General features: G+C 29.6%; 1 protein-coding gene across 1 annotated transcript in view; it reads left to right on the forward strand.

Annotated features, from left to right (window-relative positions):
* Positions 1-11,861, forward strand: part of LOC106685845 (uncharacterized) — a 41,991-nt gene that overhangs the window by 10,944 nt on the left and 19,186 nt on the right. The window contains exons 6-10 of the mRNA XM_067049091.1: positions 840-871; positions 2,924-3,016; positions 6,997-7,107; positions 8,453-8,565; positions 8,654-8,741. Of these exons, the coding sequence (XP_066905192.1) occupies positions 840-871; positions 2,924-3,016; positions 6,997-7,107; positions 8,453-8,565; positions 8,654-8,741 (437 nt within the window). The remainder of the gene's footprint in view (positions 1-839; positions 872-2,923; positions 3,017-6,996; positions 7,108-8,452; positions 8,566-8,653; positions 8,742-11,861) is intronic.

The following is an 11,861-nucleotide window of genomic DNA, read 5'->3' on the forward strand; positions in this document are numbered from 1 at the left end:
CTCAACATGAATAAATCAAATTATTATAAATAAATCAATTTAATTAATAATAAGTGTATACATTTTATTTATTATAAATAAATAAATCATATTTTTAATGTAATTAATTATTATCGTAAAATTTATAAAAATTAATTATTTTCAATTTCCAATAAAAGAGTAAGAAATTTCATTTTTAATTCCCAGATTTCTTTAAAGGCGTTTTGCTAACGTTAATGTGATTTTTTTTCAGTTTGTTCACATTAAATTTTGTATACACTTTAATACAGATTATGGCTTGTATACATGAGGTTACAAAATTAGCCAAGTCTATTTTGAATTTTTGTATTTATATGATTAAAAATTTTGATACTAAGTTATCAGAAGGCAAATTAATTTTTTCAAAAACAGTTAACAAAATAGCATGAGATTTAGCTGTTTTAAGAAGAATTCTTTCAATAACCTAAAAAATTCAAAATGGGCTTAGCTGGCTTTGGAATAATTTGCTGTTTTTATTTTATTTTCTAGTTTATCCGCTTCATCACTTCAACTATTTTATTAAAATTGTCGGAAACAATACATTATACCGAAAAAGGTGGTTTATTATTTTATCAAGTTTTGATAAGTATAATAAAGTAACACTTTCAACTTGTAAATTGTATCTTTATTTTCCTTCATAATGTTTTACGTTTCCTTTTCTTAATCGTAATTAAACGTTTTATCAGAGTAAATAAAAAAGATATTAAACAATAAAATAAAAAAATACTAAAATAATTTGTGATCAACAAAAAAACACTGTAAAACGTTGCTTTACGTTTTCGCATAATTTAACATCTAGATATAAACATTAAATGTGACAGGAATAGAATCTCATCTATACAAGCTGATATATGTAAGAATTATTACATTCTTGAGTTTCTAGTAAATTAAAAACAAACAAGAGAAAGAAGTATTTAATTGATGAAAGAAATTGTTAGCAGGAAGCAATTTTCATGCAACTGTTTAGAAAAGCACTATTATCTGTTAATGTTAGTAATAAAAGTTAATTATAGTAGTGAAAGATAATTAAGTTTTATTACTAAAAACTAATTGCACAGAGTGGTTTTTATGGAACGTTTTCTCTTATTATTTTTCAATTGAACTGTATTTAAAAGTTAGCACTTTAAAAAACGTTATGTATGCATGAATATTTTTTTTTTAAATACTTTTTATTTATTGGTAGATATTACAATCTGCCACACAGGTGTGGGCAATAGGTAATAGTGATGAATGATCACATTTATACTAAAATAAAATAAAATAAGAATACAAATAAATAAATGAATGGAAAAAATCTCTCTTAAATATATACAGACAGAAGGATAAACAAAATGAACATAATCAAACTATGTGTAAGAAAAAAAAAAAATATAATCTCTAGTCACATTTACACTCTTATATACAATATTTACACAATCGACCTGAGGATCTCTGAGCCCACTCTATCCCCCACGTGTGAGGGGTAGAGCAGAGCTCAAAAGATCCCAGCGCATCCCTCTCGCCGCATCACTGGTAATGAGCCAGTGGAGGCTGAGCAAGTGCGCTAAAGCCGCAAAAACTCAACTTGAGTGGATAATCTGACCATTGCCAGAACTCCAATTGTCCATTTTTATTTTACAATACGTCTTTTGGCCACTGCCGTTTCAACCTTCTAGGTGGGCTGTAGGGATCGGTGGAACTAAATAAGGTTAGAACCAAAGGATTAGGATGGTTGGAAAGGTTTAAAATCTTTAATTTTATACTAAGAATACTACAGGATTGATTGTATTTTTCCTGACCTATTTACAACATTCACATGATATAATCCTAATATTTAAGAAAATATAATCTAACATAAAAATATAATTTTATTTTTTAATTAATTAAAATTTTTTTTTTTACTTTAATGTTCTTTCCATTCTCCATGTATAAAATCTGTTACAACACTGGGATACTTTCAAAACCACGTATATAATATTTTAAAAGCTAAAAGATATAATATAACTTTTTGCTTAAGCTGTTTTGCGTTTCCAACAATGTTCTTATAATAATTTAATAATAAAAAATCGTTAATCTGGACCACAGGTATCAAATCGTAAAGTAATCAAATACATTATTTTGTTCAATATTTATTTCATTTAAGTCTATCCTTATATCCATCTTTGTATATTTTATTTATTGTAGCTTCTAAGTTATCTAGTTTGCTGTTGATATTGTATTGTTTGAATGATTCTCATTGGAAGAATATAGTTGAACATATGAAGTACTTTATAGGACGATAGTCCGGGTTGACAACAGTTATCATCTTTGTTTCAATCAGACAGCCCTGACGAAGCACTGCAAAGTAGGACGAAACGTTGGTTTAAAATAAATAGTTTTCTTCTTCAATTTTAATACCTTTATTGTTTGCCACCTGGACTATCTTCCTACAATTTAATCATTCTCACTTTTTGCATCTCCAGATTCATCTTTGTTTTAACAAGGTTATTCTATGCTATGCTTGAATTTTATTTTTTTAGTTTATTAGATATTAAACAATAAATTTACAACATATTCATACAATCTTTTAGGCTTATTTATGTATCCACCAATCTAGTAGTAAATTTTATACAGACATTGACTTTGGTCCATTTATGTTTTTCTTCAACATGATAGAAAGTATTTAACAAATAAACAATTAATATGTACCCATTCACACTTCTTGCTAAATTTGTAAAAAAATTCTGTTTTTGTTATGCTATTGCTGCAGTAATGCGCTACATCAGATAAAAAAGTTATTTCCGAAACTGACGCAACCGACCTGATTAACTTCACCACGCTTAAACTTTTTATGAAGGGGATGCTTTAGTAAAAGTTGCTCTAACTTTGAACAGTGAACGTTAAACTGTTTAGCCTAATTTAAACTGTTTTCACCCTGACATGGAAGAGAGGAATGACTACGGACTTCGGGAGAACAGGACCGGGAGGGCATCAGTGGAGGCATCCGGCCAAAGTTGGGATGAACTTCCTTCACTCTTTGGTATGTCCGAACTGTATAATATCTAAGTATATAATAATTATATATCTGTGACAGTTTGTCCATTTTTTTTATTAATTTAAAATTATAATATATTTTTAATTAATAGACTTAGATTCTACAAGAAGTGCAAATGACTATCTCCTATACCTACTGTAAGAATAAATTACATGCTTAAAAAAATTTACCCTTATTTGAAAGGAAAGCATCTATCCAAAAAGCTCACTTGTTAAAGAAAATGTGATATTATTATTATACAGGAATATAGTTATATAGAGAGAAATACTTTATTTATCTATGCTGCCTAAATACATTAGGTTGCTATCTCACACAGCATACTTATCAATCCGTATTTGGACATATATAAATTACACATACATGGTATAATCAGAAAAAAAAGAGATACAATAATAAGATATAATACATAATGTTTTCCCCCCTACAGTTTTTCCTTTTACAATCCATTTCGGTCTGTACAACAATTACAAATGTTTCATTCATTCCTATTTTTCTTTCTCATTTCTGCTCCTCCTATTTCACCCTTTCACAATTTTTCAATTCACCCGATCAACAAATTCGCTCTCCGGAATTCACCCTCCTAGATCCTCTTCAGTGACCCGCTAAACAAATTCAATATTAGACGGTAATGTGAGATCAGACCATCATTCATAGTCACAGCAGTAGATCAGTTTACCAAGAACAAACAAATAGATACATTTTACGGGAATAAGACTAACATATAGATTAAAAGGAAAATATAATAAAAAACCCGGTTACAAGAAACACTTGAATGGATAAATAAGTTTAAAAAAAAAATAGTATTAATAAAATAAAATAATTTAATGAATAAGTACGTCATAATAAATTTAAAATTATAAACTATTCAATCAAATTCAGTCCTCTTATATTTAAGTACTCAGTCAGTAGACAACAGATTATTTAACTGAGGGCACTTCGAACAATACTTACTAACTATCATTTATTAATATCAATAATTTTTGTCCTTGGAACTGTACGTCCCTTGAATATATTCATCTAGTCGTTTTGGGGTTTCTACTTAAGAATGAAGATCTGCCCCATTTGCTTAGATCTTGTGGACGCAGTATTCCAGGCTTCTGGGATACATCCCCCATTTCATATTTTCTGTTTAAACAGCTTTGACCTGAAAGATTTTTCTCTTCTAAAAGATATAGTCCATCCTTGGTTTCTCTCTAGCAAGTTGCCTTCCGAAAGCTAATTGCACATCCACAGTATCTGGACATTCCGATTTATTAAATATTATCGCCTGCCCTCTTTAAGGTCTACGTCTTTTGTCCATCGGTACTTAATTTGCAAATTTCTTGAAACGATCCTTCCAATACTACTTTCCAAAACAATTATTTTTTTTAATACTGATCATTGAGATATTTTCATAACTAAAGCCACGCTATAAAAAAAAATAATTAAAAGGGTTCTGAAATGTAATTAACTTTATCAGTTCCGATTCACCCTTTGTCTTTTTATTATAGTTTTGATTTTTTGCTGTTTTTGATCAAGTCTGACATTCGGGTCTGCTTTACTACCTCCCTGTATTGCTATCCCCTGCATCCGTTCTCATTATTCGTTCCTATAACTCACAATAGTGCCTACTCTTCTGTCAGACTGCTGAAGTTCCATCCTCAGTCTCCTGTTCTTTTTAGACCAAAACTTTTTTTGCCATGGCACCCTTCATGAGCTAAAAAAAATCGTGGCACCCTTTTAGGGCTTAAAAACATTTTGTGGCACCCTTGTCAAGATAAAAAAAAAATTCGGCACAAATATCGTTAGAGTGGTTGAATAAGTTGGAAAACAAGAAAAAAAAGTGCACAATAATTGCGAGAAAGGACTGCATATTTGCTATTTTAATTTTAATGATTTTTCTTCCTTTTTTGTAATATTTTAAGAAAGTGGGATTCGCTTGCGGTAGCCCTGAACACACTTGAGGTATCCTAGAGTGCCGTGACACTACACAGTCTATACAGCTGACATCCCAACCTATCCTAACACATTCTTCTTCACCTTTACCGTTAATACATGAGGCACGGTGAAATAACGACCCGTTGATTGTATCCGGAACTCCCTAATCCCATATCACAATCCTTAAAGAATGCTGTCAAAACTAGAGGAGTACAAAAAACCCAATCAAATCACTTTAGCCTCCGTCGTAAATATACGCACTGTCCTACAGTATCTTTAATAATATTTCACTTATCCCTGTTAAACAGCCAATATATAACACATATGGACTAAATCTTGACAAACGAATAACTTCGAATCCACATTAAAGATTGAAAAGACAGGAAACTGCACATCGATTCCGATTGTTACCTAGTACAACACTTAATAGACAGATGGCACAAGGTTCAAATCAATAACAAGATACTAATTACTAAATTAATTAAAAAAGTTATGACAGCCTTAAAATTAAAATATAATTTGACTTACGGAGTTGCAGTTTGTGACTCCACTACACCATTGAATTCCACATATATCAAATCTTTACAAACCAGAATCTTCTATGCTTTTATAGGAACCGATCTTGCCCGAACCAGATATCAATTCTTCCATAAAAAAACTCACTTAAACTTTGTTTCCTCATCTAGCACACTCTCAATTGACATCTTTGTACTTGATTATTCCTTATTTTTTCAATGAAGGGTACGATATCACTTTTGAAATATTAGCTTAAAACGAGAAGAGGAGATAATATATATATTGATATTCAGTCAATTATAAAAGAAAAATATTGTAGCGTCGTTTCGCTACTGTATTTAAAGTAAAGTTGTAAATTTTAAGATACAAATTTTAAGATTAAAAAAATTATATTTGCCAAATCGGTTTCTGAGTTGAGGGCTCATCATTTTTTTCCATATCCAGTTTTAAAGTGTTAAAAAAATTTATATAAAATTATTTTTTATGACTTTTTTTTAATAATAAAAATATTTTGCTTACTTAATCTTCATATTTCTCAGCTACTTCTTTCACATCGGCCGTATTATGTCTTCTACTGTGAAGTTCACCTCCAGAAAAAAACTCAGTAACTTCTTATCTTGGGTTCCCAATCGATTCCCAATAATCCTTAAAGACGTACTGTTGTTTCTGTTCTATTCCTCATCTATTGGGGAGTATTTTGAAAGTTTTCCAAAAAAAATAATCGACGGGAAAGTCTTCTCTAGTCCAAGTTCTTCCTTTGGTATCATAAATTACTTTAAATAATTAGATATCCTAAACATATAGGAAAAAAAAAATTAATTCATCTTTCTAATTTTAAAAATAATTGATTTTTTCTATTGAATTGCCTTTTTTCTAATATTATTAGGACATTTGTTGAATAATCATCTATTCTTGAATTTCGGACAGTGTAGAACATCTACTTAACTCAAAACAACCGTTCTAAAAAAAAATATACAGAATTTTCTGGATCAAATTTTAGAAAATATTTGAACATTGTATTTTTTTTTGTCAAAGTTATCAAAAGTTGATGTGATTTTATAGACCAGTTCACTGTTCTTTGTTTAATCTGAATAAATCAGTGGGTAATTTCGAATTATATCTCAGAAAATATTTTTATAAAGTATCCAAGGATTTTTTTATGATTTATGGTGGACTGAATTTCCGCGCTAATACTCAACTGATTTTCATTATTATCGGAGCTAGGACTATCCTGCAAAAAAATTCGTATTTGCTAAAATTATTGGGGAAAATCAATTTTCAGTAAATTTTTTTCTGCTGAGTATGTATGTATGTTATTTTTTCAGAATAGAATCATCAATTTTTTAAAGTTTTTTTTTAAAGTTTACTCCCAGCTAATAAAAAAAGAAAGTATTCTATTATCAAATATAAAATAAAATTAATGAAAATTGTCGAGACGTAGTTGGGAAATGCTTGATTGATACAGTCCCTCAAATTAATTTATAAAATTGTTATTCTTCTCTCTTTACTTATATTTTAATTTTTTTACTAAGGGTTGGACAGGAGAAAAAGCTTTCCGCAGACTGGAAGATCAAATAGAAGGCAAAGTCCCTAAACAACTCATGATCAAGGATAAAGCTCATAACCATTATTCTACACCAGAGGTAACTAAATAAAATTCTAACCAATTGTCTATTCTAACTCACAAGTTAAATATAAATCGGTGTTTTATACCATAACATTATTTAATAGTCCTTAAATTTGACTAATTTTAAAAACAATTTTAGAAATATTTATAGCTTACTATTTGGAATTATTAAAAAAAAGTAATAATTGTTTTTTATTTGGTTCGTAATGTTCTTCTATACGTCAAGTAAAGTATAATAAAAAAGTTGTCCCCACAGGTGAGTTCCTGCCAGAGTTGGAAGGTCGAAATTTTGTCTTCTAAAAAATGAGGTAATTTATTCTTGATCAGGTTTTTTCACCGACCAAGAGTACCTAATATATTGAAGCTGGGTGAACCCACAGGATTTGTTTACAGCTACAGTAACAGATTAAATAAAAATCTGTCATATACATGATATATTAAGTACTTATACTTATTATATATTGTTATTACAAGTAACCTACGTTGAGCCAAGAGATTACTTATAAGAGACAAGGGCTGAAATATCTTTCACGACGATAACTTAATTCACCTGAAGGACCTCAAAGCTGAGTACATTGGGGCGAGAGTCCCTGAGTGCTTGTTTCAGAAGGTTATTGGGTTCGATTCCCACCTGTGTCAGGCAGTATTTATTTCGCGACAGACCCAAGACATGAATCTTAACATTCCCACTCGCAGGACGCTGCATAGGTCCTCAATAGAGGACTTGAACCATTAAAAAAAATCTTGAATTGCCTGTTCAAATGTTATAAACGAGTCTTGACGTTGAAATATTTTTATTGTTTCTCTTTATAGTTTTGAGCCATAATCAAGATGACAATATGAAGATAAAAAGAAATTTCATAATTTAAAATGTTATTTCGTGGATTAATTTGGGTATTTCATTTCATAACTGCATAACAGCATACCCATCCCTTCCGAATACTTGATTGGAGAACAGGGAAATAGGAAATAATATCGTTGGCGACCTCAGCCTTATGGCACACGGTTGCCGAACTATAATGGAGTTGGGCCGATTGGTGACGCTGTGTCGTTGTAACAAGTGGAAAGTGGGTTCTGCTCCTTTCCCTGGGACCGCGGGTCGTGACCTTACTCTTGGGTGATATGGTCCATGGGGATCTGCCTGGTATCCCACCAACGTATTGAAAGCACTGACATTAAAAATGCTAAGGACAAACCATAAAACTGCTTTGGTTTCTTAAAAAAAAAAGGAATTAGTTTTTCTAGCAAATGGTACAAATTTAATGGAACAACATATTTACTTATGTATTTTATTCTTATAACCTATGTTACTATTTTTATTATGTAAAATTATTTATAGTTATTACTAATAATTTTTACAGGAAGCGCTGACGGGAGGTATAGAATTGGTACCTTTGATGGCGAGGAGGAGGTCCTTCAAGAAGTCTTCTCACCTACCTACCTGCGACGTAACCAATGCTGCTATCACCCACGGGTAAGCCTGTGTCTCCATTCATCAGTTAAATAAATACATTATATAAATTTCTAATTAAAAAAAAATTATGTAAAGTATTTATTTCCAGTAAAGAAGCTTGGCAAGACACTCCTGGACCAGTGGATTACTTGAAGGATCTCAACGCTCAGGTGAATATGAAGAGGGGACAAGTTAAGGTAATGTTTGAATTTTAATTATTTTACAATAAAATAGAAATGAAGTAATGATATATGTGTAGTAACGGTAAGCAAGGCCTTTTGAAAATAAGGTCGTATCTTTAGGAAAATTTGTTTTTCCGTGGATGACTCACCAAGCCACACAAAGTGGTTACTCATTGTTAAATTATTAAAAACCATGCTCACTTCAAGAGCAACTAATAATTCGGGGAGATGAAGATGTACTGCCCAGTAGGAGTGTTGGTCCACGAACAACTCAAGGTCATAACACCTAAAATAATTAGAGCGAATCTTACCTCTCCGTCCAGCCCTAATATCCTATGATTGGAACTCATCTTATCTTACCTTGAAAACATTTATTAATAGCGAAAATAGGAATCTATGAAAAAAAAAATATATATCTAGCTACATTAGGGAATGTTATCAAGATAAGATAAGGAGAGCTCCAATCATGAGATATTTAGAGCGGGACGGGCAGACAAGATTCTTTCTAATTATATAATAAACGATACAGATTTTATTAGGTTTGGAGATTTATTGAGATAATAATGAGAGTTAATTAATAATAAAAAATCTTCCAACAAGAAAAGTAATGTAAACTTTTTTAGAATTTGTTTACACAATTTTCCACCTAGTTTATAAGCCTATTGTGATTATTAAGTGAATAATCTATAAGCTAACATTTTTATACAGGCATTTAAAACCTTAAATAACCGGTTAACTTGTCTTTAGTAGTCCTTAGTTAACATGATTGATAAAAGGTTTGTTAACACTAGAAAGATAAGACGGATATCTAACATCAGAAATTTTCTAAATACTTTGATCACATGGTTTTAGATAGCACGCAGTAAGAACAAAATATCGTGATATATTTAAATATTTAGTCTGAAATAAAGATTAAATATTATATAAGTACAAAATAATATCTGCTTTTATCTGTACCTCACCATACCAAAAATAGGGTGTCAACAATAACATTACTGGTTTCAGTATTTTGGCATCTGATTATTTTTTTAAAAAATTATTGGCAGAAAATAAACTGTTTTGTATTTTGAAAAACTTGAAACCTTGACCATTTTATACCGACCATAGATCTGTGGAGTTTCTTATCATATGGAGTGGGTGGAAAATTCTTTTGCATGTACTTGTTTTTTAAAAATAAGTAATTAGTGTGGAAAATTAATATTCAAAAGAAAATTATATTTTTGTATAAACTTTTATGATTAAATCCATCTAGTAAAAACCACTGAATGTGCATTCTCTTGTAATTTTACAAGTTTTGCTATTTTGAAACCAAATGTGGAGTATCGACATTTACTAAATAATTAGTTGATTGCACTGCATCTCGGAATTTTTACCATATTGCACTTTCTGGAGAAAAAACTTTCTGTAATGTGTCAGAATCGATTAATTTTAAAACTTTCTCTGAGTTTCTAAGCTTCACCCTTGACCTCCACGCCCGTGGTTGGTAAGCACTTCGAGTCTATGAGAGAAGGTCGTAGGAAGGATTCTGTTGAAGAAATTAAAAACTCTTTGTTACCTTATTTAAATTATTAAAATAGATAACAATATTAATTTTAATTCTGTTTATTTGTCGTAAGTGATTGAATTGATCCAGAAGTGATACAATAAAAACGCTATTATTTATTATTACTATTTCTAATATAATTGTAAATGTACCTCTTGTTAGATATATGTTGATTCTGGCTTGACTATGTATGTATAATTACATGCAGTTATATTATTCTATATATTTATTATTTTATACATATTGTTTTAATTTTCTTTTGTCAAATGTTTTTTGAAAATGAAAAATTCTTAACAAGAGTTAAAAAATTAAAACCGAAAAATCATGGTTCAATTTGAAGCTCTTTATCTTATATTCAGTTCACTCAGTTTCCAAATTCATAAAATTATTCATTTAAATAGCCAAGACATTAATGTAGAATATCAGTGTGAAAAAAAACAATATAAAATGACAAAATAAACCTGAAATTGATTTTTTATGGTTAAAAATGGTCCTACAACACCTATGGACATCCTGGTTAAAGAACTAGGACCAAGCCTTCATTTTTGGTTTTAATCAGTCCAAGGATTATTTAATTAAGGGCAGTTTTAAAAAAAATTAGGGAAATTTTAATCAAATATTTTTTATTTTTAAATTCACCCGAAAATTGGAATATGTATAGAGTTTTATTAAAATGTTAAAAACAAATTTGAATAATGTTAGTATATTTTACTCGGTAGAAAAATATTCTTCTTATTAAATTTATATCAAGAGCCCTCTATAAATTATATACTTCACTCACTCTGAAATTTGCTATTGATAGATAATGAAGAATGATTTATATCATAATATTTAAATAGTTATGAACTCAGACTTGTTTGAAATGTTAGTAAATTGAATTTTAATTTACAAATTTAAGGCCAAGTTTATTGCTTATAACAGAGATGGGAAAAACTAGTTACTTAGGTATTTTAAGTAAAAAAATATGTACTATTTAAAAAAAAAAAAATCAATTACAAACTACTGTCAAGTTGGAAGCAAAGTGTTTCAAATATAAAATACTCTTAATATTTTTGTATTTAAATATGTTTCAGATTTTCTTAAATATATTTCTTCTTTCTTTTTTATTCTGTAATACTACATTCTTTCAGTCTTATATTTCTAAACAATGGTTTTAGGGATCATGGAGCTCATTCACACCATATTTACAAATATATAAATTAAATGATAACAAAATAAGAAATAGAAGAAAACAAATAATAATAAAAATAAATAAATAAACAAAAATTAAAAGTAAAGTAAATTAACATAATCATTCCTATTTACAATATTTACATTCAACCTGGGGAACTCCGAACCGAGGTCTTCCCCCAATTATGGAGGAAAGAGCAGGACTCCGGAGATCCCGTTGCTTCACTGTCAACCGCGTCACTGCTATATTTTTTCTAAATTATTTAGAAACAAATTATTTTGTTACACATAACTACTTGAAAAACAAAAGACTCAGTATTTTGTTTATTAAAAATACTAAATACCTTTTCTTTATTTTGTTGGTTTTTTATTTATTTTAATACCAGAGCGGCCTGGTGGGTCTTACATAGTTGATATAACTT

This window comes from Halyomorpha halys, unplaced genomic scaffold (genome assembly GCF_000696795.3).
Source record: "Halyomorpha halys isolate HHAL.00 unplaced genomic scaffold, Hhal_1.1 Scaffold748.1, whole genome shotgun sequence".
Taxonomy (NCBI): domain Eukaryota; kingdom Metazoa; phylum Arthropoda; class Insecta; order Hemiptera; family Pentatomidae; genus Halyomorpha; species Halyomorpha halys.